Source organism: Drosophila eugracilis, unplaced genomic scaffold, assembly GCF_018153835.1.
Source record: "Drosophila eugracilis isolate 14026-0451.02 unplaced genomic scaffold, ASM1815383v1 contig_2167, whole genome shotgun sequence".
NCBI lineage: Eukaryota > Metazoa > Arthropoda > Insecta > Diptera > Drosophilidae > Drosophila > Drosophila eugracilis.
The window spans coordinates 622,534-649,532 of NW_024573052.1; the positions used below are offsets into that span (position 1 = coordinate 622,534).

Genomic DNA, 26,999 nt, shown 5'->3' on the forward strand with positions numbered 1-26,999 from the left:
AATGTAATCTCACATATTTTATTATCACTTAAAAAACAAAACAAACAACTTCTCACATTTTATTATTACTTAAAAAAAATGGCTGCGATATTAATTACTAATTTCCATAAAATATCGCAATATCATCAATCATCAGGATCTGAAGCTCGCACCACACATTTTTACACACACTTACATATGTCTTTACGAATGCGCGGGAAACACACACATGCAAATGCAAATTTTTACAACTGCCCAAAGGAAAAATCAAAATTGGCAAAAAATGGCCGATTTCGGTCGTTTAAACATAAAACCCGAACTGCACTTATTGCCCCGACCTCCGTTCACTATTATTTGACACTTTTAACACTTTCCAAAGCAGCAATAAGCAGAAATTAATTTATTTTAATTTTTGGCGGCACGGCGTCTGCGTGGGCTGCTAACAGGCGCGCACGGACGAAGAAAGTGAAAGCTCGCGTGGGTTGCATTGAGCTGCATAGGGGTGCTTTCAAGCCAGAATAACGGTAATAAAAGCTCCTCATCCAAGACTCTTACCATTTATCTGATTTTCAAGCCGCTCTTTTAAAAAAATAATTACTTATTATTTCATCAATTAAAAAAATGCTCGATTTTTTCTACATGCTTGATTCCTTTTAAATTAAATTTATACAGGTTTGGGGAAGATATGTGTAGGAAAAAAAATGTATTTAAAGAAAGAAATTACAAGAAAACAGCATTTTGAAAGGGAGGAAAATGATCCAGTCCCCGGCAGCCTTATAAACTAAGATAGATCGTTATCCTCCCGATTAGGTCTCCATTTTCTCAGCTTTCTTGCGCTTCGTTTTGGACGTAGATGGTGAATCTGTGGCATCTGTATCTTCAGGCACTTCCTCCACACGAATCCTCTTGCCGGCAACGACATCCTCTTTGGATGGCTGTGTCTCCATTGTCCTTTTCTTGGGTTTCACAAAGCTGCCACGTCCCGCGGCGCGTTCCGCCTCCTCAATGCTGTACGGCTCAACTTCCAGCGCCTTGAGTCGCCTCTTGTGCACCTTAGTGCGGAAATGGGCCTGCATGGCTGTGTCGTCTATGAAGTACTTGGCACAATGGACACAGTAGAACTGGGCGAAACCCGGCTTATCGAGATCAACATTTTGATTAATGAGTTCCCCGCTTCGGGTACGCAGGTCATCGTCAATCTGGTCAAGATCACGGCGGCGATTCCGGACGCGCCATCTCCTCTGGAGATGGGTATCACCATAGTGCATCTTCTTGCGCTTCGTTACCATTCCCATTTTGCTGGCTTTTGTTGAATTTACTACTTGTACTAAAAAAATAGGTGTTTGTTTTGGCACGTGTTTTGGTTACTAGTTGCTTTTTATCTTCTGCTGGTATATTAGAGGTTTTCTTCAACCTGCAATTAGTTAAATCATTAAATTATTCTTTTAACCCATTAGTTTGTTGGCTAATTTTACCTTTTTCGGCTAACAAACAAATAATTTTCCAGTTATTTTTGTATTTACAACTAAGTCGCAGTATATTTTTATTACTCGCCTCCCGATATCGACTAACGATAGACACAGCGGTTGTTGGTGACAGTCAGTTAGCGATAACTCTTATTTATCGATTTGTAAAAACTAGTGTTCACACACTTTTAGTAGGTTTGGGTATTTTTAAAAGTAGTTCTAATAAATTAAAATTAATAAGCAATAAACTAGTTCTAAAGAAACTAAGAGCATATCCATTATTTTTTTTGACTACTTTCTAAATAGAGAATAAAAAGCGAAATACTTTTTTGTGTTATTTTTTAGGCCCTTTTCGTGTGAAGTGCACTATTAAATAAAAAAAACATATGTTCGCAATTAATTCATCAACAATCGTGCGAACAAGTTGTCTGCGGGCGGACGTGGTGCGCATTTTGTTTTGTTTTTATTTATTTCCTTGCCGCAGGAAGTAAAGTAAGCCTACAACAAGAAAGCATAAACAAAAAGTTTATTTACTTGGGCCGATACAGTGCAATTGATAACGAAAAACGTTAGAGTGGGCTGGCACACACCCACAAAGCAACGCACACACATGTGCGATTGGATAACACTGTGAAATAGATCGGGTTTTACACTTGCAAAAACGATTAAAGCAATTATCGTGATTGTTTTTGTTGGTTTTTTTGTCTCTGTTTTTATATTCTGGAGATGCTGCAGGCGGCTATCTCTTTTGCTCTTAAAGCTTAGCATATGTGTTGTGTGTGTGTGAGTGTGATTTAATGCAAAAAGCAACAACAGAGTAATAAACAGAAACCGAGATTGTGGTTAGGATGGTGAAGGGATGGGTGGTAAGAGGAAGCGGGACAGCAGCTGCTGCAACCATTGTACAAAAGTGGCAATTGTTGGTTTATTGGCATTTATTGTTGATTCTCTGTTTTTAGCTAGACATTCCGTTGAATTCGTTACTTAAACCGGCATTACAACATTATTACAACTAGAGCAAATTGCCCGCCAATTGCAGTAAGTACATAAACAAAAACATTCCTTTGCGAAGAAACTGTATTAATTTAACTAAAAACAAAGCTTAACAATCCTTATCGATAATCAGCGATTGCATACCGATTGTGATTATCAGTGCCAATCGCTTATCAGTCAATTATACCGTTACAAGCATAATTAACTATCTATGCGTGTGTGTGTATGTGCTTTGATTGATATATGTATGTATGTTCGAATTTAGATCAACAAACTCTCGCTCTTTCTCTTCTTCACTGTGATATAACAGCTCCCCCGCCCCTCCATAAAAAAACACGCACTAAACGAAAATAATCACTCTCGCTCTCCTATTTGTTTTTGTACTTAAATGCCGGTCACGATTTGACATTTTGCAAAGGTGTGAATGTGTGCTTGTGCAAGAGTAAAGGATGGAGCTCTCTTCGCAGAGATCAGCTGATAAACCAGCAATTAATGCCATATGTCCATGCAATTGCACGGAAATAAAGTATTCAGATCTCTCGTTGATCAATTTGATTAGGATTTGGGTAAATTATATTACCACTAATAGGTTTTTCATATTTTTAAAATGAATATTAAAGTTGGGATTAGACTATGAATCAGAAGCTGCTCATTGTAAAGTATTTATAAAAACAATTTAGAAATTTAGCTGAGTCGGCGTATAATTTTAAAATATTTTTTTTTATAAAATGTTGTGAATTTTTTCCTAGTGGATTGATAAATGCGAGAGCTATATGGAGTTGCTAATGCAGGCGACTAAAAGTGAGAGTGTTAGTGATGGAAGTCCAACCGGTTTCGTCTACGTTATTCAGCTATGAGAGGCGTAGACTAGGAGGTATTATTTCATTCCCAAAACCCCCTAATAATGATAGACTATCAGCAGTTCCAAAGAAATTTCACAAAACATTAAACCACAAAATGTTATCATCTACAATGTAGAAAAATGTACTTCAAGCTTTTGCAAACAAATATTTTAGATATTTGTTTAAAAAGCTCCCCTTAAAATGTTGTCTGCCGCCGCCACTGTTCAATAGATATTGCCAAATCAACAAACTATTGCTGCATCTACTAGTAGCAATTATGTGTTGTATGTTCTCTTTTTATGGGTTATTTTGAAAGTCTGTAGTTTCCGTATCGATCTTTGGCTGCCTAGTAATAACCGTATCTTTAGGCTAATTTTCCTTTCGTTTGGGCTAAAAATGAAAAAAGAGGCTAACCAACCAACCAGTTAATCAGTTGTGCCAGTCCAGTTAAGTTGGATAATTATTGAGTCCATCGCTCCAAGGCTAAAGCATTCCATTCCCTCAACAGATATACATTAAGAGGTTTCTATTGTGCACTTGGCTACCCATTTCCATAAAGATTTCGAAGCTCAGAACAAGAAGAATTCCAGCGAAACGGGTTTTCTAACACGGTTGTCTCTCTAACACTTGGTTACGATTTTGTTTATTTTATTTTTGCGGATGAGATTAATTACAAAAAAAAAAGGGGAGGAATACGTGTTTAAACTTTTCAATGGAATCTGAGCGTGTTTGCATGTTTTTCTCTCAGCTTAGTATATTGAATTAATTATTAAACAAAAAATGCATTATTCCCAGTCGATGGTTAAGATAAACATGAAGCTTGGGTTTTTACTCAAATCCCTAAAAACAATCGAATATTCGTTTTAAATTATCATCACATAAGATCAATTTAAGTGGTTTTCCAGTGTTAAACCATGACCTCATATCAGCTAGCTCTTTGTTCCTGAACCGCACTTCCTGCGATAGAGTTAAATCGAAGTGCATGCCACAAGTGGTGCGACTCGAACATGTTTCCATGATTACTTTGCAATGTGGTCGCACCACGTTATCACTCAACTACGATATGAACTGAATGCGGTGAACCACAGAGACAAAAGTTAAAAAAACAAGAAAAAACAGACAAAAGTCGCTGAAGTTTCCAGCTCGATTCGGCTGTTTTAATTCAGGTTCGCAGTGTTCTCAATTCCAAAAGTGGAACAGCAGTTGGAGGAGTCATAAGTGCTCCATTATAATCCAGGTTAATCCAAGGTCAGACGTGAGTACCGGGAGTTGTGGGGGAAAGTGGGCGGTTAAGTTTCCTCTCTATCCGGTGGGTGGGGCACGTGGAGTTATGTCTGGTATTTTCATTTCACATTCCCCCCATTCACATTTCGCATTTACCAAACCCCTCGAAGATGTGAGAAAGGGAAAGGGCGGAGGTTGAATTGTGAAAAGATTGACTTTCTAATTGAAATATCGGTTTGAAAGGCAACTCATGCTGGGCAGCTGACCCGAAAAGCAACCTTTAGATACACAATGGAGGTTGAAAATATATGGATAGTTACTATAATAAAGTGGTAATAGCACTTTAAAAATGATAAAAGGGAATTAAATAATTAAGACTAAAAATATTCTATCTTTACGTTTGTAAATTTTGTAAGTTCTCTATCTTGAGGTAGCAAACATTAGTTCCCTGACCTATTATTTTCACCGTTATCGTACTGATTCATATCATTTATATATATGTACATTGTTTATTGTTCACTTACGAGTGGCAAAGATTTAATGCGACTTTCACTCCATTCTCCTTCGCAGTCGTTAATCGCATATCCGTAGAAAAGTCAAGCGCAGTAAGAAGACTCTAGTACTCCAGTAGCTATGGACCACGCTCATCACAGTGCACCAGGCGTTGGTGGGTTTAAACTTTAGAAAACCCTTAAGGAAATCCTTGATCTATATGAATCAATAATCCACAGATCACTCGATGATGCATCATGATCACTCGGCCATGCATCATGATCACAACGCGATGGGTGCTGCAGTGGCAACTACTGTCTCGCCACTTGATCCTGGGTCCATGTTTGATCTGATTCCCGACGCCAGCGATTCGCATGCGGCACACGCGGCACACGGTGGTCACAATCATGGTGGTGGCTCTGGCACGGGGATGGAGCACATGATGCCCATGGCGGTAAGATAATATATTCTGTGCACTATATATTCCTTTGGGAAACCCCCTCTTATTACCTATTTCGAAATCCTTGCAGTTCCACTTTGGCTACAACGAAACGATCCTTTTCTCGTGGTGGCATATTGAAACTGTTGCCGGTTTAATAGGATCCATGATCGCCATCTTCCTGCTGGCCCTGATGTACGAGGGACTGAAGTATTATCGGGAGTATCTGTTCTGGAAGACGTACAATTTACTAGAATATCGGCCGGTGACGGGACCCCAAAGAAATCCAGAGGCTCCACGTATTCCATCGCCAGCAGCAGCAGCTCCTTCGCCCGTGCAGTGAGTTCTGGAGCTTTCATATAGATTAATCAATATCCAATTGGAGGAGATATTTGTTATCCTCTAGTAGATAGTTACAGCATGCTTTTTGCAATCACTCGTGCTTTTAGCTTTTGTATCTATATTGTATTCATACTTCTTGTATATATTAATCTTAATGCTTTCTTCTTTCTTCTCGTTTCGTTTTCGTTATGCCGATACCCGTTAAATCGTATAAATCGTTACCGCTACCGCCCCATCCTGCTCCATCAATATATATCTACATATCATCATTAAAACGCGTCGCTCTTCATTTGTAAATTGATTCATCTCAAAAACTAAAAACCGAAATTCAAACCAAATTCATAACGCTATGCTCTCTGCTCCGCCTCGTTAATTTTGTGATTCACGCGATCGTAATTGAAATTACTATATATTGTAACTTAAATCTGATTCTGTATCTGCATCTGCATCCGCGAATCGCATCCGCAATCGTGTGGTGTCCCTCCCGGCACGCTTCAATCGATACTTTTTTTTAGATACGTGGGCGAAGTTGTGCACAAGCAACCGTAAGTATCGCTCCATTTCCCCACCATTTAGACCACCCACTTGAACAACCCGTCCCGCCCAAACTATATATTATATTCGTCTCTGTATAATTTCTATGGCTCACTTAATTTGTCGTTTTAATATTTTCTATGTTATTGGCTATCCGATATGTCCGTCCATCCGTTAATTATTAAGAAGAAAAAAAAAACCTTGCAGCAGCTGTGCCAGTTGTTGCCAGTTGAGGCTCCATTTCCATATTGGTTTGCAAAATCACTTTTAAATTGTACAGATATCTGGACCAAAAGATATAGTATTACACTTGGTTACACACCTGTAAACAGCACAAAGTAGTTCAAGTTGAAAATTAGTCTCGAGTCTAACACTAATTTATACTGGTAGCTTAATCTAACAATGGAACCGTAGAGCAGGACAACCCCACCTCAGGATCAGCGCTATATAAGATCTACATATTTTGTTACGTTATGTTCTGTTCTGTTTTGATTTTTTGTGACGTTCAGTTATGTACTTTTTTGTTCTCCTGCTAATTTTCTATCAGATACTTGATACTGTATTATTATATCTAAATCGAACTTTTTCCAATGAATAGACCTTCGATGCTGTCGGTTAATCACCTGCTTCAGACGCTGCTGCATGTGCTTCAGGTGACTTTATCCTTTCTACTCATGCTGATCTTCATGACCTACAACGTATGGCTCTGCCTGATGGTTGTCCTGGGCGCCGGCGTTGGATACTTTTTGTTTTGCTGGAAGAAATCGGTAATTGTGGATGTCACCGAGCACTGTCACTAACAGAGAACCACCGGTAGCCTCAGCCGCCGATGTCTCATGGAGGCGGGGGCGGAGGCATTGGAGGAGCAGATATCCATCTGAACGAAAGGCGGAGGCGTTGGTGCTAAGTTTAAATTCCCGGAGGTTCTCATCCTAATACAACATACCCCTGCCACATGCTATTCTCTATGCCCTAGCCTATAACTAACTTTTAAGCTGGATGTAAACGATGCAGTGGCACCGCCTTGGTGCCCGGAATATCATAGCCAGCAACCGATGCATCGTTTACAATCAAACTTAAATCCCGACATAAAGATCAACTATGTAAATGGTCTACTCGCAAGCATTTGCGGGCAATCGTTGTAAGTCCAAAGTGTATAATACTACAAGAGAACAAATTGTTCGTAGGATTCCCCCAAAAGCAAATACTTTTTTTTTTTTGTATCATGATTATTATATACCATTTTGTATCCTTATTATACGATTATGATAATTATTATTTGGTAATAAAAATCCATTCTTTTTTATATTTCCCCTTTTGTTTGTTAAACCCCCCCCAAAAAAAAAAGACATTTTTGTTAAATTTGGCTTACTTGTGAAAAGGAAGATCTGAATATGTGCTGCAACGGTGCGTTTCACAAGTGTAATTTGATTTTAGACACCAACAAACTCCAGTTGAGATGGTTGGCATTGATTTATGCTTGCATTTACGTGTTGTTTTTAACAACTGATATTACTTTAGGCTCGAAAATTGTTATCTAATTAATTTAAATGTCTACCATTCTTCTTAACATTAACTTTTAATTGTTGTTTGTTCGTAAAATTGATTGTTCGCAAAAATAAAAACAGACTTTGCTCAACTTGTAAATTGCTTTCCTAAATGAATGCCCACCCAAAAAACAACTATTGCAAAAGGCTTCCAAAGCAAGGCCCCCCCTCCAAAAAACTGCCTTAATGTTTCGAAATGCACTGTACCCAGCATATGTTCACCTACTTCATCCGAGTGCATAAATAGAAGTTGTAGATATTAAATGTAATGCAAATACATACAGTAAAACGGCAACAAATTTATAAATATTACTATTAAATCAACTTATACATTAATAAATATACAAACAGAATATTGTTATAACTGAAATAGATCAAATTGGATTTTAAAATGGAAAAAATATTGGAAGGGATAATCGGGATTTTTATTTCTTTTTTAATATTAATAAACAAAAATTATGAAAAATTATTGAAACTATAAAAGTGAACTTATCCGTAATTTGAATCAACATTATATTTATAAAGAAAACAACACATTCGGTTTCGTTTTCGGGATTTACGTTGCTCTTTATTAGAAAATTATTGCGAGTCTCTCAATAGAATGTTGTATCCTTACTCATATCGTAATTCATAATTAAAAACATTTTTACATGACTACAGGCGATCGATCGAATTTTATTGATTGGTTACACTAAAACTTAATTCTGCATTTGTGATTTTTTTTTTTTTTAACTCTTGCTTGCCCGTTGGGAACTCAATTCAATTGAATAATTACGAGGTGATGGTGTAAAGCAAAAATTAAGAGGCGGGATAATGGATTAATGGATGGGGATCAGGATGCTTGGGGGGATGGTGGAAGAGGTTAAAAGTTAGTTAGTCAGGGGGTCCTTGCAGGCCAGGGAATAGGGAGTTCAACCTGCGAGGACACCAAAAGTAAAGCAACCATACATTCATATATGTATATGTACGGTTTAAAAGTTTTAAGATAATTATTAACTGAGATACCCCGCCGTTTCGATAACGATTTCCATAGATAGATCGAAGGGATGGATGATGGAGTAATGGAGGGGGTAGTGGAGTTATAGATATATATATATAATAATAATAATATAGTTATAAGTAGATGAGAGAAATTGAAATTCACCTCGTTTTTTTTTTGTATCATGCCTAATACACAGTTATACACGAGTGTCTCATTCTGCCTTCTCTTTCATTCTCTGATCACTGATCATCACTGATCGTTCGTTGATCGCCGATTGATGATCGTTCATTTCTGGATTGAGGACTATAGGTTTTGGTTTGCTATCCCGACGCCGCCTTGTCTGTCGTGAAGAAACATTTATGTTGGGGATGTGTGGCATAGAAGTTACCTGGTTGGTTCTTCTTTCTATATATGTCTCTCTCTTTCACTTTATATATATCCCTCTCATTCTTTTCCATATATTTTTGGGTTCCGTTGTTCAATTGGCAACTCCTGGAATATGTTTGCAGAGAAAACAGTGTTAGATAAATGAGCCAAATGAAAAGTTCGGACGTGGATAGCGTATCTTAAGACTAATTTCGAGCTGAACGTGTATTAAGATACTGTTCATCTGGGTGTGAGGTTTAATTAAACTTTTTTTTTTTTTGGTTTATGTGTCACGAAAGTTACAGAACATACACAACTACGAAAGGTTCGTTTTTAGCTTTGCATCGCAAAAATTGTCTTAAATATTGAATATCAGTGGTTTTTTTTTTGGGGTCGGGGGTCTGTCACAATTTACCTGTTGGTGAAGAGGAGGGGTACATGAACATACACTTGTGTATGGGTTTAGGAACTCGAACTCTCTCGCCCTCTCTGTCTGTGGTCAGTTTGCTGTCTCCCTTTGCTCTCTGCCTATGCTTGTTTTTATTTTATTTTTTATTTATTTTTATTGATTACAATTTAATTCGATTTAGCAATTCAATTACCTCGTGTTTTTCTTTTCTTTTTGGCGGGTATCTTGGAATCTTGGCTTGAAGATTTCGCTGGGGTTAGTTTTGAATCTTAAAAAATACGATAGTGCAAGGGGGGGTAATGGGAGGGGCAGAACACCACAACAATGAGATAGGGATACAAAAAAAGGATAAATGTAAATCTACGACGGAAAACCGACGCCTCAGGATTCCACTCTCCAAGGGAATTTAAGAAATTTCTAATCTAAAATGTTAAAATGAATTTTATGATTTCTTTTTTAAGGTTTTATTATATAAATCATGATCTCAATATGGTATATAACTATAATATACTGCTCTAAGATTTATTTTATAACTCGGACTCGGATCGGTTTAGTTCAACTTTCAAGCTTCATCCTTGGAAAGGGCTTAGCAGTTGGTTGGTTTTCATCAATTGATCAAATGTACCTTTAATTGGACACTCATCAGAAGCTCCTGTCATCTTCTCATTCCCTCAAGTCCGCCAATTTCTCATATTTTTTTTAAAGGATACAAATTACTACGACTACATACCTCCACTTTGGAACTCGAAACCCATCCCATCGCACACAAATGACCCAGCAACCCAGTCGCCAAGCCAAAAGCCAAAAGCACATGCAATACGAGTCTTTCCTCTCTAGGTCACTTAATATATATATATATATATATATACATATATCGTTTATGGGTTTATGTTCTTGTGTTCAACTGTAGGTGTGGATGGATGGTATGTGGGGGGGTTGTGCGGGTGGGATGGCATGATATGCGTGGATCTGTTTCTGTTGGGTTAGTTAAGCGCATAGAGATAACATTAAGGCTTGGTAAATACCTGTTTCAGTCACTGTCCCACTCACAATTGCAATGAAAACGTCCAAAGAACGCTCCGTGTTGCCCTAATCATCTGCCTATCTAGCGGCCGTAACGAATTTTATATATAGAAACCGGATTACCCAACCACTACAAATTTTCTCTGTCTTCTATTTAATAACATACTAAATTGAAGAATCTATAAACTACAACTGAATAAAGCTTGTGTACGTTTGTAATTTAAACAACTTTTTCAATATTTACCTAAATGGTTACTCCAATTCGCTGATCTAATAAAAAGTAGCAAAGAATAACGACTTTCTTGAGTTTACTATCGAAAATTATAGAATTCGGAACTAAAAGATTTTTCTCTATTGTTTTAGAAACACAACAATAATTAAACAAAATTTACTATAAAAAATCCAAAAAATGTCGATACCTAAACCTTAGAATTCCATTTCGTATGTCCGTTTGTCTGTTTTAAAGGACCTGCCATTCGAGAAATCCTCAATAGATCTCAAACCAACTGGGTACACACATTGAGAGGAGACATATTTGTACACAGATATAGATCGATAAAGAGTTATGATACGAAAAAGATTATGTCTACGGAATATGGAGTGGCACAATGGCGCCGCAGTGTTACTTTTTACTGGTTTTATTAAGTGTTCGACTCACCTCAGCGCACACGTTTTTGCCAGCTCAGATACTGTTTTTATACATATTATATATATATTTTTTTTTTTGGAAATTGTGTTAATGATTTTTGTTATTTTTTTTTTTTTGGGTACCTCGATGCTGCCTCATTTCACCAGGACAGCTTCTGCTTACGGAATTGCAGATTTGGGAACACTTAGGACTGAAGACTGAAGATTGTAGATGGGCGAGAGATTGTGTTCGTTTTGCTCTTGATCATATTCGGTTGTGTGTGTGTGCTCTCGTATTTGGGGCTTTGGGAACTGCTCCTGACTTTCAGCTTAAGTTTCTATGCGTCATTTACTTGTGGTGCTTAATTTCCACTTCGTTTTTTTTTTTGTTTTTTTAATTTTTGGTCTCTAGTAGCGGCTACGACTCCGACTGCGGCAATGTCGCTCGCGGCTGTCATGGCGGTAGTGATTATGGTTGTGATTGTGGTGACTCCGGTTGCTCCGGCTGCTGCTGCCACCACCACCACTACCACCGCCGCCGCCTCCTCCTCCGCTACCTCCACCACTCCGCGAGTACGAGTGATGGGAACTGTGGTGCGACTTATGGTGATCTGAAATAAAAGGGCGGAGTTTAATAGAAGCTAGAGTGCCGTGTGCAAGTGCAAGCGCAAACCCGGTCTCGAAAACGAGACTGGAAACTTACGATGACGCCGATCTGAAGGTTGACGATTTTGAACATATTCGCGACTTCGCTCCCGGTACTCGTTGCGGGGTTCGCTAAGGGATGCAGAAAAAAGAAAGAAAATGATTAGGTAAAAAAAGCAGCTAGCCTTAGAAACCACAATGTAGTGTGTAGAATCTATGACATCATATCGTCTTGAAAAGCATCTAGCCAATATGTAATTGGTAACCAAGTGATAAAATAAACTCAAAGTAAACAAACTTAGCAGCATTACTCATAGTCACATTGAACGGCAATCTGCCAATTTTGTTGTAATCAACTAGAAAAAGAATCGTATCCAAGGGGTATATAGGATATAGTCTTTGTCATAGCGAAACATAGCTGGATTAACACAGAAGGCAAAATGCCAAATATATAAACAAAATATGTACTGGACTTCTTGGTAAATCTTTTAAATCAAGATCTTTAGATCCGACACACTATGTTGCAAATATGACATCCGACTAGACTTTATCTATATCAAACGACACTAATATTAAAACTGGACTCGAGTATGCTTACCGTCTGCTTTCATAGGAGTGGAAGCGCTGAACTCGGCCCTCACGCCTTCGTCGATCCTCTTGCTCACGTTCTTTCTGTCGCGCATCGTTGATCTCAGTCACCGCGTTCCGCAGCTTGGAGTACCCTAAGTGCTGTTTGCCCATCAAATGGTCCTCGATCCGCTGTTGTGCATCGCCAACGATCAGAAAAGCCCCGCAGATCTCGCACACCTTCATCTGTTTTTCAGGCAACGCGTCATGCGACCAACTAGACGTCTTGTTTTCTGTTTTTTCAGTTTTATCCTCGCTTGCGACTTCAGCTGCTTCGCCGTCTTCCGTTGGATTGGCTCCTGCTGTTGTAGAGCTTGGAGCTGCATTTGGTGCTTCATCACTAGAATTCGTGGTGATGGCAGGAAGAGGGTTGCTTGAGGTTTCCTCGCTTGGATTTGTGACCGGACTGCTGCGCGACTGTTGCTGATGCTCTTCCTCTGGTAATCTTGTCGTCAAGCTGATGGCTTTATTATGGGCCTCGTGCTGCTGGACCAGTTGCTCCCTCTCCTCCTTAAGCTCGTCGCAAAGGGTCATTAGATCCTGTGCCTGGTCCACGTCCCCCCGAATTCCAGCTTCCTCCGCCTCGGAGAGAAGCTTATTGATTCTGGCAGTCAGATTACCCAGTTGCTCCTGATGCCTGCTCAATGGGTTTGCAGCATTTGGTTGATCTCTCTGCATTAAAAGCAATCGTTGTTTGCCCTTTTGAATCTTTCGATCCACATCATGCAGCATCACATTGCAGAATCTGAGGAACTCATCTTCATATTGCCGCTTTTTTTGCGAGGGTCGAGCATCCTCGTACAGATGACGGGCCTCTTCGTCGTGAATGCGGGTACAGGGACCCAGATCTGCGCGGGTATTAATGAACAAATCATGTGGGCAGAACTTTACGTTGTAGAACTGACAAAACTGAAAAGAAAAGTAGATTTTTAGGGGGTTTTAGGCATGGCACGGGAAACAACTCACCTCGGGATCTTCCCAATTAACCTTGGCGCCGGCCTCTGATGGATGCAGGTTTCTATTCCTGCCCATTAGCTCATCAAGCATTTGCCTGGCGGCGTCAACCATTTTCGAGCACTTCTTTTGATTTTGGGGTGGTCAAACTACAAGGGTCGATGGTAGAAGAAATCCACCGTGGTGCCGCACCGACTTTTGCGGCCTAGGCAGTGCCGGCGGGAAGGTGCAGCGACTAATCAGACGGACAGGAACACGTGTTTGAGTTGACTTATTCGCGATTTCGCCAAGAAGGAATCAATAATAATATTTCATTGGATCCTGGGACATCTTCTGCATATCACGCAGTTCGAAATTTATTGCACTGATTGGATTTTATTTCGGCTAGCGAGGACCTGATGAGGCAGTCCTCAAAGCGCTATTCCTTGCCCCCACTACTTCACTTAGAATATCGCAGAAATATATTTAATTTTTTTTTAATAAAAACTTTTCGATCTAATGTGCCCTTAAAATACTAATACAATAATACCCTAAAATAAAAGTGGTACCGTATTTAGAAATCTTTTTATGTAATAGCGTTGCCACCTCCGAGCAACTGTCAGAAAAAGGCGCCAAAAATTGGCGAAGCACGCAGCTGTAAACATTCGCAAGATCAATCCGAAATTTAGCGCGTTATCTTCAGCGTTTGTTTATCAGTTTTAATTGAACAGTGACCGAAAATGGATGTTGCAGATGCTCAGGTTGGCCAACTGCGCGTCAAGGACGAAGTGGGCATTCGGGCTCAAAAGTTGTTCCAGGATTTCCTTGAGGAATTTAAAGAGGATGGCGAGATCAAGTACACGCGCCCGGCAGCCAGCTTGGAATCTCCAGATCGCTGCACCTTGGAAGTGAGCTTCGAGGATGTGGAAAAGTACGACCAGAATCTGGCCACCGCCATCATTGAGGAGTACTACCACATCTACCCGTTCCTCTGCCAATCCGTTTCGAACTACGTGAAGGACAGGATTGGACTGAAGACCCAAAAGGATTGTTATGTTGCATTCACGGAGGTGCCGACGCGGCACAAAGTTCGCGATTTGACTACCTCCAAGATTGGCACTCTCATCCGCATTTCAGGCCAGGTGGTGCGCACCCATCCCGTGCACCCGGAGCTGGTTTCCGGTGTCTTCATGTGTCTGGACTGCCAGACCGAAATTCGGAATGTAGAGCAGCAGTTTAAGTTCACCAATCCCACCATTTGCCGCAATCCCGTGTGCTCCAATCGCCGACGTTTCATGCTGGATGTTGAGAAGAGTCTTTTCCTGGACTTCCAGAAGATTCGCATCCAAGAGACCCAGGCGGAGCTGCCCCGTGGTTGTATTCCCCGAGCGGTGGAGATCATCTTGCGTTCAGAGTTGGTCGAAACTGTTCAGGCTGGCGATCGCTATGATTTTACAGGCACCCTGATCGTAGTTCCGGATGTAAGCGTCCTGGCAGGTGTGGGCACTCGGGCAGAGTCTAGTTCCCGTCATAAACCAGGCGAGGGAATGGAGGGAGTCACTGGCTTAAAGGCTCTGGGAATGCGGGAGCTGAACTACAGAATGGCCTTCCTCGCCTGCAGCGTTCAAGCCACCACAGCTCGATTTGGCGGCACAGATCTTCCCATGTCGGAGGTTACAGCGGAGGATATGAAGAAACAAATGACAGATGCGGAGTGGCATAAAATCTACGAAATGTCGAAGGATCGCAACCTCTACCAAAACCTGATCAGCAGCCTGTTTCCCTCGATCTATGGCAATGACGAGGTCAAGAGGGGAATTCTTCTCCAGCAATTTGGCGGCGTTGCTAAGACTACAACTGAAAAGACATCACTACGTGGTGACGTCAATGTCTGCATCGTGGGTGATCCCAGTACGGCCAAGTCACAATTCCTCAAGCAGGTTTCCGACTTCTCGCCCAGAGCTATCTACACGTCTGGAAAGGCTTCCTCTGCAGCAGGTTTAACTGCAGCTGTCGTACGCGATGAGGAATCCTTTGACTTTGTCATTGAGGCTGGAGCCCTTATGTTGGCCGACAATGGCATTTGCTGCATTGACGAGTTTGACAAGATGGATCAACGCGATCAGGTGGCCATTCACGAAGCCATGGAGCAGCAGACCATCTCGATAGCACGCGCTGGAGTTCGAGCTACTCTTAATGCCCGCACTTCCATTTTGGCTGCCGCCAATCCCATCAATGGTCGCTATGATCGCTCCAAGAGTCTTCAGCAGAACATACAGTTATCCGCACCCATTATGTCACGTTTCGATCTGTTCTTCATCCTTGTAGACGAATGCAATGAAGTGGTTGACTATGCTATTGCCCGTAAGATCGTTGATTTGCACTCGAACATTGAAGAGTCCGTGGAGCGAGCTTATACCCGCGAAGAGGTCCTTCGGTATGTGACCTTTGCACGGCAGTTTAAGCCAGTAATTGGTCAGGAAGCAGGACGCATGCTGGTCGAGAACTATGGTCATTTGAGGCAGCGTGATACGGGTACAGCTGGTAGGAGCACTTGGAGGATCACGGTCCGTCAGCTTGAGTCCATGATTCGTCTGAGCGAGGCCATGGCCAAGCTGGAGTGCTCCAACCGCGTTTTAGAGCGACACGTCAAGGAAGCATTCCGTTTGCTAAACAAGTCCATTATACGCGTGGAACAGCCAGACATTCATCTAGATGATGATGACCAGGCTTTGGATGTGGACGATGGCATTCAGAACGACATTGATATGGAGAACAATGGAGCAGCGGCCAATTTCGATGACAATATGGACACCTCCGGCAACGGAGCTATGCAAAAGAAGAAGTTCACGCTATCCTTCGAGGACTATAAAAATCTGTCCACCATGCTGGTTTTGCACATGCGTGGTGAGGAGGCGCGCTGCGAGGTTGAGGGCAGCGATACAGGCATCAAGCGCAGCGATGTCGTCACTTGGTATCTGGAGCAGGTGGCCGAGCAAATCGAGTCCGAAGATGAGCTGATCTCGCGGAAGAACCTCATCGAGAAGCTAATCGATCGCCTCATCTACCATGATCAGGTTATTATTCCGCTCAAGACCTCTACGCTAAAGCCGAGGGAAAAAGGTGTGGGACAGAACGATGAGGAAACGGAGGACGATCCCCTGCTGGTGGTGCACCCCAACTACATTGTGGAATGATCAAAGCCGACCAACAGTTTTGTATACCCTTAGTCTACATAGTTAAGTTTCTGTTTCCACTTTCCATTTTTTTGATCATCTAATCATTGTATTTTAGTTGTAAGTTTGGATTTTAAGATATCACTAAAACCCATTAAGGATTTGTTGACCCATTTGCGGTCAAGTTACGTTCCAAATTATCCATGTTTTCGCCAAAATAAATGTTCATCTCAAGTTCAGCTGGGTTTCTTTTCATTTTAATTGTACAGATGCTTTGATAAATTGCCTATGAAATAAAAACGAGGCCCGCCGAGCGATCGAGAGGAGTGTGCTATCTACTTCTCAAAAGTGTAGTGCTTAACACCATCGCCGGGATATTGCTTGGCGGCCACTGGGCGGTACATCTTCTTGTCCTCCAGCCAGTAATAGAGGGCCAGACAGCCGGACATAACGCCTAAGAAGCAGACAAAGTAGTACGAGTTCTTGTATCGTGGCTGTTCGGCCTGCGACCAACGGTCCTCGCTGTACAGATCGTGATCAGCTGAGATCTAGAGTCGAAATACATATGTATTATAGATATCTATGAAACTAAGGAGCTGGGTGATCTTACGGGCTCGTGAAGATTACGCTTGTGCTCCGGATAATCCCAGGGATAGTAGGTATCCTTGGCCTCCACGCCGAGACCGCCACCCACTTTGGGATAATCTCCATGACCCAAACCATCGTCCGCATATGGTCTGTACTCCTCCGGCAGAAGGTAGTACTTCTTAGCCGCAGCCAAGCGTTCCTTCTCTGTTTGTGGATAAGGACCTGGCTTGAAGTCCTTGTTCCAGCCGGCCACTAAACGAAAAAAAAAAACAAGTTTTAAGCTTGGTACGCCAAAAAGTTACGTAAACAAAACATATGTAGAGGTTCTCGCGTTTCCTCTTCTGCCCAATTTTCACTTACTGCTCCGGAGGGCCTGGCGAGTCACGGCAGGATTGGCAGCGCATAGCTTTTGAGCCAGGCAAACGGTTTTCAGAAACGCCGACATTGCAGACTCGCTTCAAAAAAAGTTCGCAATTTTATTTCCGAAAGCAGTTTGGGCCAATCGTTAATCGGGCTTAACAGCTGTTCGCCTAACGATGGGACAGGAGTGATATCTTATCAAGCTGCCTGTAATCGATAGATGGCGTGCGCCGTAAATATTTACAAAATATCCCTATTCAAGTTTTTTAGTTTTGCTGCCATATAATAAATGTTAAATAAGGTGTTTTGCAAATACAAGAACAGCTTACTATGTTAATATTTTAAATGAGTTTTCGTAAAGTAACCATTGTCAACACCAATCGATAGTCGATAGTACGCACCCGCGCATCGAAGTTTTGTTGTTTTTTTTTTGTTGGTGTTGTTGTGGTGGGCTCGTCCGTGAAAGATCACTTTGCAAACTTATTTATTATTAATTAACCATTAAGAAATAAGCATAAATATGGTGCTACCGTTATTGCAGCGTTCTACGCTCCGCGGCGTTCAGCAAATAACGAAACCCTGGGTCTCCATTGGAAGTTTGCGTTTGGTAAGGATTTTAATGTTATATTGGATATATTCCCTTGTTATATGTCAAATATTGTGCCTTATGTAATGCTTGTTTCGCTTATAAACTGCTTTATAACTCCATAAAATGTTAAAAATTTGAAACATAACAAGGAAAAATGCGAAAAGAAAATGCCAATATAGCCGGCGTTTCGTAATCATTATACAATGGAAAGTGGAAGTGACCGCCTTCCAGCAACTGGAATATCAATTCCAATTGGCACCCCTCCTCGACCACTTGTAGACAAACTCCAATTGGCGTTTCTGATGCCGGTCCAATTGGAAGCTGCTGCATTGATTTTTTCACTCGAATATTTCGCACTTTTTATTTTTCTTTAAATCGCACTCAAATCACATGAGAAAAGAAAACAAAACAAACCCACACAGCAAAAAAAAGAACTCGCGAAACGAGTTGTAATTCAGACAAAAATTGTGCTGTTCAGCGACTTCTTGTTTTCGGCAATTGAAATCAAACCGGTTAACTGTATATTCTTACGCATGGTAATATCCAATTGCCGACCACTGTAATACACTCCCCTGGTACTTGTGATTATACAGATAACTAACATATATATAGTACCAGATAGTAGCAACAGTCGGGCATAAATTACAGTCATAAATCCAAAGAATATGATATGATGCATAATATCATACATTGAGGTGCACAAAGGTATCAGTCGGTGTCATAAAATGTATTTCAAATTAAATTATTATCAGTTTTCCAATACTACAAGTTTTAAATTTTTGTACAATATATTTTCATATACATATGTACATTTATATTTCTTTAATATTATATTGTATTATGTTATCTCTATATAATTTAAGAAAAATGTGAGCTACTTGTTATGCCCTTTGCTGTTCTCTGTGTGCCAAAACCAAAATCCAGCTGATTAGCAAAGCACCCCATGCAAAGTAGGGTCTTCAGCGTACAGTGTTCGATCCCCTCGAGAGCCGCCCTCTTTTACACCTCCACCATTCCATATTGAGAGAACTCTTTTCAAGAATCTGTTCGCTGTACACTCGGGTTTTAGATTTATTTTATAGACTCGTCCGCTTATCGGGTTCCGTTTTTTCCAACGTCTCAGTTAACTTTGAGCAGCAGACGCCGAACGATCGGATCCTCAGATTCTAGTTTCTCGGTTCTGATTTCAACTCAACTTATCTGCCATCTATCTCACTTGAAATGGTCAGATGGTTGCCTATTTATTCTTTATAATAGCCTCATATTTAATCTGGTACTTTTCCTCTTGCAGGCCTCCCAGGAATTTCGCGTAGAGAGCGATACCTTTGGCGAACTGAAGGTTCCAGCGGATAAGTACTATGGCGCCCAGACTATGCGATCCCAGATCAATTTCCCCATCGGCGGAGCCACCGAGCGGATGCCCGTAAGTTATCTCAATAATAACTCACTAAAAGTAAGGATTTTATATAATTAAAAGTTGTTTACTAAGAATGATTTATTCACTTCTGAATTCATTACCCATTATTAGTACCTTCAATACTTTTTTCACAGCCTAATTAAAACTCAAGTATTCTATCAATCATTTTTAATTAACTTATCAATGACTACACATATTGTAAGGGACTTTTCATTGTTTATGATCTTAAATTACATTGTCAAAAACAATTTTTTTAAAAAGATTGTTTAGGAAAACAAGTTTTCTACAGAGAAATTCTAATATATTCAGTTCTTAAACGACGCTTCAAGGTTCAAGAAGTAGCAAGTTTTAGCTAATTACAAAGTGAAATAATATCAAAACTTTGCCTTGAATGCACAGAATAGAGAATTCTTGTTTAATGAGTTTCTTCAAGGTTTCAAAAAATCAGCAATGTAATGTAATTGAAGTGAAAAATGTTGAAAAAGCTTGACTGGCAGAAAATATTAAAGTGGACCCAAGTAAAATTTCCAAGTCATAACAGTTTAATTATTTCTTAAATTATTTCAAATCCTATAGAAACCAGTGGTGCAGGCAATGGGCATCCTGAAAAAGGCCGCCGCTGAGGTAAACAAGGAATTCGGACTGGATAGCAAGGTAAGCGAGGCGATCTCGAAGGCAGCCGATGATGTGATCTCCGGAAAGCTCTACGCCGACCACTTCCCGCTGGTCATCTGGCAGACGGGTTCCGGCACCCAGAGCAACATGAATGTGAATGAGGTGGGTGACAAAGACACTTTCTTAATTTGATACTCCTCTAACACTCAGTATCTCTAATAACCAGGTGATCAGCAATCGCGCCATTGAGTTGCTAGGCGGTAAGCTTGGCTCTAAGACGCCCGTCCATCCTAACGATCATGTGAATAAGTCGCAGAGCTCCAACGATACTTTCCCCACCGCCATTCACATCTCGGTGGCTCTGGAGCTGAACAACAACCTCAAGCCGGCGATCAAGACACTGCACGATGCTTTGAGGGCCAAGTCAGAGGAGTTCAAGGATATCATTAAGATCGGACGCACCCACACAATGGATGCCGTGCCACTGACCCTGGGTCAGGAGTTTAGCGGCTATGCCCAGCAGTTGGCCTACGCCCAGGAGCGGATCGATGCCTGTCTGCCGAGAGTTTATGAGCTGGCTTTGGGCGGCACTGCCGTAGGAACTGGTTTGAATACGCGTAAGGGATTCGCTGAGAAGTGTGCGGCAAAGATTGCCGAGCTTACCAACCTGCCATTTGTTACCGCGCCCAACAAGTTTGAGGCATTGGCTGCCCGAGATGCCATGGTTGAGGTCCATGGTGTCCTCAATACGATCGCTGTTAGCCTGATGAAAATCGCTAACGATATTCGTTTCCTCGGCTCGGGCCCACGTTGCGGCTTGGGTGAGCTTTCCCTGCCGGAGAACGAGCCTGGTAGCTCTATCATGCCCGGCAAGGTTAATCCCACGCAATGTGAATCACTTACGATGCTATCTGCCCAAGTAATGGGCAACCAAGTGGCAGTAACGATCGGTGGTTCCAACGGACACTTCGAGCTGAATGTTTTCAAGCCTCTGATCGTGTCCAATGTGCTGCGCTCCATTCGTTTGTTGTGTAAGTTTAAAAGATAATGTTGTTGTTTATTTGCAAAGTAATGACCTTTCCTCTTTAGCTGACGGCAGCAGGACCTTCACTGCCAACTGCGTGAACGGAATCCAGGCCAACCGCGAGAACATTGCCAAGATCATGAACGAATCCCTGATGCTGGTTACCGCCCTGAATCCCCACATTGGCTACGACAAGGCGGCTAAGATTGCCAAGACGGCGCACAAGAATGGAACGACCCTCAAGGAGGAGGCCATCAATCTGGGCTACCTCACGGAGCAGCAGTTCAACGACTGGGTGCGACCCGAACAGATGCTGGGACCCAAGTAAAGCAGTAGTAGGCCAACCATCTAATCCATTTCACCCATGCTGTCATAGAAACTCCATTGGGATTTTCTAGCCTGTCGGGTTTAAGTTCGTTTATATATGAATCGCTCGGAATCACAGAACAATAATAACTAAAAATGCTAAAGCAAATCAATGGCCTTTATCTGTGCAGACGCAATCTCTGGGTGGCTTGTGGTGGCTTGCGGGGCAAGGATGTAAGTAAAACTGGCGAATGGGATGAGAAGGGGGATGTTCATGTGTAGAAAGGACATTTTTCCAGAGCAAAAAAGGCAAAGAGAATGAGAAGTTCCGTATGGAGAAGGATACTTTTGGGGAGCTCAAAGTTCCGGAGGACAAACTTTATGGAGCACAAACGATGCGTTCCAAGTTGAATTTTCCAATTGGCGACATAGCAGAGCGCATGCCGGTAGGGCTGAAAACCAGAAGATTCTCAGCTCTCCTCCTAAATTTATCCTGTACTGTTCTTAGATGCCGGTCATCCAGGCCATGGGTATACTGAAAAAGGCCTGCGCCGAGGTCAACAAGGACTACGGCTTGGATAGCAAGATCTCCGATGCAGTGTCCTGCGCTTGCGATGATGTCATATCTGGCAAGTTCTATAAACAAGGTCACTTCCCGCTGGTCATATGGCAAACTGGATCTGGCACGCAGTCCAATATGAACACCAACGAAGTGAGATTTACTTACTACCAATTTTCTCCTGATTTCCCCCTTATGCCCTTACCCTTCCCTAGGTGATCAGCAATGCAGCTATAAAGATGTTGGGTGGCGAACTGGGCAGTAAGAAGCCGGTACATCCGAATGACCATGTGAACAAGTCGCAGAGCTCCAATGATACCTTCCCCACCGCCATCCACATCTCAGTGGGCATGGAGCTAAACGAGAGACTTCTTCCATCGGTGACCCACCTAAGGGATGCTCTTAAATCCAAGTCGGATGAGTTCAAGGACATCATTAAGATTGGCCGCACCCATATGATGGACGCAGTTCCCTTGACTTTGGGTCAAGAATTTAGTGGCTATACGCAGCAATTGACGTATGGCCTGGACAGGATTAAGTGTTGTTTGCCGAGGGTGTATGAACTGGCCTTGGGTGGCACTGCCGTGGGAACTGGACTGAATACGCATAAGGGATTTGCCGAGAAGGTGGCCAAGCGGATTGCCGAGCTGACCTGCCTGCCTTTCGTTTCAGCGCCCAATAAATTTGAGGCTCTGGCTGCCCGAGATACCATGGTGGAGGTCCATGGTATCCTCAATACGATTGCCGTGAGCCTTATGAAGATCGCTAATGATATTCGATTATTGGGATCGGGTCCACGCTGCGGTTTGGGTGAGCTAATGCTGCCGGAGAACGAACCTGGTAGCTCCATCATGCCCGGCAAGGTGAATCCTACGCAATGCGAGTCAATGACCATGCTATGTGCACAGGTAATGGGCAATCAGGTGGCAGTATCTATCGGTGGCTCCAATGGGCATTTCGAACTCAATGTATTCAAGCCATTAATAGTATCCAATGTACTGCGGTCCATACGGCTATTATGTAAGCTTCCTTAGGTATTCATTACCCAATACTATTAAGTACATGATTTATTTTTAGCCGATGGAAGCATGACTTTCAGTAAGAACTGCGTGGAGGGGATGAAGGCCAATAAGGATAGGATCGACAAGATCATGAATGAGTCCCTGATGCTGGTCACCGCCTTGAATCCGCACATCGGCTATGATAAGGCCGCCCAGATTGCGAAGACGGCTCACAAGAACAAGACAACCCTGAAGGAGGAGGCTCTAAAAACAGGCATCACTGAGGATCAATTCAAGGAGTGGGTCAACCCCAAGGAGATGCTCGGACCAAAGTGATCCGCTTTTAAGTTACTATCAATGTGCTAATTAGCTGTAATTAAATTGTATTGTATAGAGTTATTATGGTATATTTTGATGTAAAATTTTACAAAAGATTGTGAATATAATTTTATTATAAGATATAAACGATTATACAAGTTTATAATCACTTACCGTTAAAAAAAACGGTTTAAAGGTTTTAAATTGTATATGGTTATCCGTTATCGAAATTTCAAATATACAACAGATGGGAAATGCACGATTGTACTTAGTAAGTTCATACTCCTAACGTAAGCATATCTTAGCCAAGACACACACTTAGATTACGTGGCCTATCGAATACTCGATAATAACAATAAGCATCGATTTATTTCCAGCTCTAATTTTTGTTAAATAAACATTTAGGTGTGAAATATTTTTACCAATATTGTATATTTGGCGCAACGCATTGGATTGCAAATGCAATAAGTGTAAGTAGTGTGCGTGCACAATTACTAAATCGGCTGGCTTTGAGTTTTGTTTTCTTTTAATGATAAATCGGAACATCAAGCAGCTAGCCAAGTTGGCTTTCGTAAATTATCCGTTACGTTCAGTTTAAAATATCTCGAAATCAGTCTGGCCCACACAGCTATAGAAAAGAAGCTAAATTTTTTGAACCAGAGAAAAATTGAACATTGCGATCCACGGATTTTGCCTTGTAGTTGCACCATCTAATCAGGAACTTCCCCTGCAGCTGCACCACCCACCACCCACAAACGAAAGTTATATTTACGACGCAAAAACAAAACAATCGAAACGACACCCACGCACCAGCTGTTTTGATACCGATCGGCGATATCGATATCACACTGATGAGCAACATTGGTAGAAAAGAAGAAGCAACAGTTGTGCAGCGAAAAACTTAAAAAAAAGTAAGAATCTAAAATCATAGTTATGAGACGCTTTTAACATCTTTTGCAGTTATAGGCAATTAAAGCCGGGGTCTTTGTGGGCCGAAATATGTCTGTGAGACTGCTGACCGTGCGACTGATCAAACATGGTCGCTACATTTTGCGCAGCTATTGTAAACGTGATATACATGCCAACATTTTGGACCAGAATCAATTGAAGACAAGAAGCAAGCGAGGCTTTCCCCTACCCTCCTCCGCTGCCCATGTGCTCCGGGTAAGTAGCCACGAATTCCCTGGGAAAGCACTTATTTGACCAACGTAATCCCCTCCAGACAACGCCCCAGCAGGCGGCCAAATCGGTGGTAAATGTAGTGCCCCGAACCACTACTTCCCCAGCGGGAACGTCCCTGAGCGGCAGCACCAACACTAGCAGCAGTGGACTCTTTCGAGTGGGCCAACATGCCCGAAAACTCTTTATCGACAATATCCTCAGTCGGGTGACCACCACCTACTCAGAGGATCTTCGCCAGCGAGCTACCCGCAAGCTGTTCTTCGGCGATTCAGCTCCATTTTTTGCCTTAATTGGTGTTAGTCTGGCTTCAGGATCAGGTGTCCTCAGCAAGGAAGATGAACTTGAGGGCGTGTGTTGGGAGATTCGGGAGGCAGCTGGCCGGCTGCAGAGGGCCTGGAACCAAGACGAGATCTCGGAGACGCTGGACAGCAAGTTCAGCATAGATGACTTAGAAATCGGCCCACCCATTGCCAAAGGTTGTGCCGCTGTGGTCTACGCAGCTGGTTTTAAAAAGGATGGGGCTTCGGAAACACTTCCACCTGATGCAGTGCATTCACAGGCATCGCCAGCCTTTGCTCCAAATAGCTGGAGCGCCCACGAGATGATGTCACCGTTGCAAAACATGTCGCGATTTGTCCACAATTTCGGCGGCTCTGTTGATAACATCTTTCACTACAGCCAACCCTCGGCTGCAAGCGATTTTGTGGGCGCCCAGGAGAGGGAACTGGAGCAGCAGCAGCAGCAGGACCAAGAGCTTAAAAGCAGTGCCTTTAATGTGGTAAATATAGATTAAGAAAACCTTCAGACAACATCCTTTTATGATAAATTAACTTGGATTGCAGAATTCCCCAGCGAATTCAAGGATCAACAGCTCTGTGGACAACTATCCCCTGGCCCTCAAAATGATGTTTAACTACGATATCCAGAGCAATGCGTTGTCTATCCTGCGTGCCATGTATAAAGAAACAGTTCCGGCCCGTCAGCGAGGAATGAATGAGGCCTCTGATGAGTGGGAACGTTTGCTGCAGAACCAAACGGTCACCCTACCCCCGCATCCCAATATAGTGTGCATGTTTGGATTCTTTTGTGACGAGGTGCGCAACTTTCCCGATGGTCACCTCTTGTATCCGGTGGCCCAGCCGCAAAGGATCAATCCCCAGGGCTATGGTCGCAACATGTCGCTGTATCTGCTTATGAAACGCTATGATCACAGTCTGAGGGGATTGCTCGACAACCAGGAGCTAGACACACGCACTCGCATCCTGCTGCTGGCACAAATGTTGGAGGCTGTCAATCATTTGAGTCGCCACGGAGTGGCCCATCGCGATCTGAAGTCGGACAATGTGCTAATCGAGCTACAGGATGATGCCTCGCCGATTCTGGTGCTCTCGGACTTCGGCTGCTGTCTGGCAGACAAGGTGCACGGTCTCCGGCTGCCGTATGTATCGCATGACGTGGACAAGGGTGGTAATGCGGCGTTGATGGCGCCTGAGATCTTCAATACGATGCCCGGACCATTTTCCGTTCTCAATTACGGCAAGGCTGATTTATGGGCATGCGGTGCCCTGGCCTACGAGATCTTTGGCAGCCGTAATCCATTCTATTCGAGCAGCGGTGGCCTAGCACGCGAACGTGGGGAACTGACGCTTTCGCTGCGAAACAGCGATTATCGGCAGGAGCAGCTCCCTCCGATGAGCGATGCTTGTCCGCCGTTGTTGCAACAGCTGGTCCACAACATCCTCAATCCCAACCCGTCCAAGCGGGTCAGTCCGGATATTGCGGCAAATGTGGTGCAGTTGTTCCTGTGGGCCCCGTCCAACTGGTTAAAGGCAGGCGGAATGCCCAACAGCTCCGAGGTGGGTCTTTAATATATATAGTTGTGTTGTCAATGTATCTAACTAAATATGTTATTCGCAGATCCTCCAGTGGCTGCTATCGCTAACTACCAAGATAATGTGCGAAGGTCGTCCGCAGCTTGGTGCGGGATTGATGCCAGTGGTCACTAGTGGAAGACGTGCCTATGTAGAGTACCTGCTTATTTGCAGTTTCTTGGCACGCGCCAGACTCCGTCGCATTCGTGGTGCCCTTAACTGGATCCAGAATGTGGTGGCGTAGGCCACATGAAATATATCTGGATCGTGGGATCAGGAACCTTCTACTTGTTACTCTGAGAAAATCAAATGGAAAAGCGTGTGATACCTATATTTTACATATGTATTTATAAAACAAATCAAAATTAACCGCACGCTCTCCGGACAATTGTCTATTTATCCTGTAACTGCTGCAGTTCCTCGCACAGCATCAGCTCCTCGGCTATTGCCTCTTCGTACTCCCTGACCAGCATCAGTAGTCTTTCATTTACGGTCTGGGATGCTTCAGTGTCGTTATTCCAGT

The 26,999-nt window shown here is 42.4% G+C and overlaps 8 protein-coding genes across 17 annotated transcripts; 5 read left to right on the forward strand and 3 right to left on the reverse strand.

Moving 5' to 3' along the window:
* Positions 1-665: 665 nt before the first annotated feature.
* On the reverse strand, positions 666-1,582 carry LOC108109740 (zinc finger protein 593 homolog). Its single transcript, XM_017218398.2, has 2 exons — positions 1,455-1,582; positions 666-1,393 (listed from the first exon to the last, which is right to left on the reverse strand). Exon 2 carries the CDS (start codon positions 1,272-1,274, stop codon positions 786-788), a length of 489 nt encoding a protein of 162 aa, XP_017073887.1. The 5' UTR covers positions 1,275-1,393; positions 1,455-1,582; the 3' UTR covers positions 666-785.
* Positions 1,583-1,833: 251 nt separating this feature from the next.
* On the forward strand, positions 1,834-7,617 carry LOC108109739 (high affinity copper uptake protein 1). 5 transcript variants are annotated; one of them, XM_017218393.2, is made up of 7 exons: positions 1,837-1,937; positions 2,405-2,483; positions 5,075-5,171; positions 5,236-5,450; positions 5,527-5,774; positions 6,293-6,322; positions 6,910-7,617. In XM_017218393.2, the coding sequence occupies exons 3-7, from the start codon at positions 5,138-5,140 to the stop codon at positions 7,109-7,111; spliced, it is 729 nt and encodes a 242-aa protein (XP_017073882.1). In that variant the 5' UTR covers positions 1,837-1,937; positions 2,405-2,483; positions 5,075-5,137; the 3' UTR covers positions 7,112-7,617. The 5 variants fall into 5 exon arrangements, with proteins under 5 accessions (XP_017073886.1, XP_017073881.1, XP_017073882.1 ...); XM_017218392.2 differs by lacking the exon at positions 2,405-2,483 and having other exon boundaries at positions 1,835-1,937; XM_017218396.2 differs by lacking the exon at positions 2,405-2,483 and having other exon boundaries at positions 1,870-1,888.
* LOC108109738 (putative RNA-binding protein Luc7-like 2) lies at positions 6,413-14,000 on the reverse strand. Of its 2 annotated transcripts, XM_041818477.1 has the most exons (6): positions 13,504-14,000; positions 12,509-13,446; positions 11,969-12,042; positions 11,297-11,876; positions 9,003-9,332; positions 6,413-6,633 (listed from the first exon to the last, which is right to left on the reverse strand). In XM_041818477.1, exons 1-4 carry the CDS (start codon positions 13,603-13,605, stop codon positions 11,674-11,676), a joined length of 1,317 nt encoding a protein of 438 aa, XP_041674411.1. In that variant the 5' UTR covers positions 13,606-14,000; the 3' UTR covers positions 6,413-6,633; positions 9,003-9,332; positions 11,297-11,673. The 2 variants fall into 2 exon arrangements, with proteins under 2 accessions (XP_041674411.1, XP_017073879.1); XM_017218390.2 differs by lacking the exon at positions 6,413-6,633 and having other exon boundaries at positions 8,400-9,332.
* Positions 14,001-14,109: 109 nt separating this feature from the next.
* LOC108109743 (DNA replication licensing factor Mcm6) lies at positions 14,110-16,885 on the forward strand. Its single transcript, XM_017218406.1, has one exon. The coding sequence runs from the start codon at positions 14,211-14,213 to the stop codon at positions 16,665-16,667; it is 2,457 nt and encodes an 818-aa protein (XP_017073895.1). The 5' UTR covers positions 14,110-14,210; the 3' UTR covers positions 16,668-16,885.
* A 2-nt stretch (positions 16,886-16,887) lies between these two features.
* On the reverse strand, positions 16,888-17,776 carry LOC108109746 (NADH dehydrogenase [ubiquinone] 1 beta subcomplex subunit 8, mitochondrial). The gene is made up of 3 exons (XM_017218410.1): positions 17,595-17,776; positions 17,257-17,486; positions 16,888-17,194 (listed from the first exon to the last, which is right to left on the reverse strand). The coding sequence occupies exons 1-3, from the start codon at positions 17,677-17,679 to the stop codon at positions 16,982-16,984; spliced, it is 528 nt and encodes a 175-aa protein (XP_017073899.1). The 5' UTR covers positions 17,680-17,776; the 3' UTR covers positions 16,888-16,981.
* Positions 17,777-18,022: 246 nt separating this feature from the next.
* LOC108109745 (fumarate hydratase, mitochondrial) lies at positions 18,023-21,714 on the forward strand. 2 transcript variants are annotated; one of them, XM_017218408.2, is made up of 5 exons: positions 18,023-18,201; positions 19,475-19,606; positions 20,177-20,377; positions 20,442-21,246; positions 21,305-21,714. In XM_017218408.2, exons 1-5 carry the CDS (start codon positions 18,115-18,117, stop codon positions 21,565-21,567), a joined length of 1,488 nt encoding a protein of 495 aa, XP_017073897.1. In that variant the 5' UTR covers positions 18,023-18,114; the 3' UTR covers positions 21,568-21,714. The 2 variants fall into 2 exon arrangements, with proteins under 2 accessions (XP_017073897.1, XP_017073898.1); XM_017218409.2 differs by lacking the exon at positions 18,023-18,201 and adding an exon at positions 19,285-19,407.
* On the forward strand, positions 21,672-23,592 carry LOC108109744 (probable fumarate hydratase, mitochondrial). The gene is made up of 5 exons (XM_017218407.1): positions 21,672-21,779; positions 21,845-21,991; positions 22,054-22,257; positions 22,320-23,124; positions 23,182-23,592. Exons 1-5 carry the CDS (start codon positions 21,702-21,704, stop codon positions 23,439-23,441), a joined length of 1,494 nt encoding a protein of 497 aa, XP_017073896.1. The 5' UTR covers positions 21,672-21,701; the 3' UTR covers positions 23,442-23,592.
* Positions 23,593-23,780: 188 nt separating this feature from the next.
* On the forward strand, positions 23,781-26,850 carry LOC108109755. Of its 4 annotated transcripts, none has more exons than XM_017218427.1 (6): positions 23,781-23,893; positions 24,157-24,334; positions 24,384-24,587; positions 24,646-25,383; positions 25,448-26,461; positions 26,523-26,850. In XM_017218427.1, exons 3-6 carry the CDS (start codon positions 24,423-24,425, stop codon positions 26,718-26,720), a joined length of 2,115 nt encoding a protein of 704 aa, XP_017073916.1. In that variant the 5' UTR covers positions 23,781-23,893; positions 24,157-24,334; positions 24,384-24,422; the 3' UTR covers positions 26,721-26,850. The 4 variants fall into 4 exon arrangements, with proteins under 4 accessions (XP_017073916.1, XP_017073913.1, XP_017073915.1 ...); XM_017218424.1 differs by having other exon boundaries at positions 23,784-23,893; positions 23,977-24,334; XM_017218426.1 differs by having other exon boundaries at positions 23,792-23,893; positions 24,125-24,334.
* The last annotated feature ends 149 nt before the right edge of the window (positions 26,851-26,999 follow it).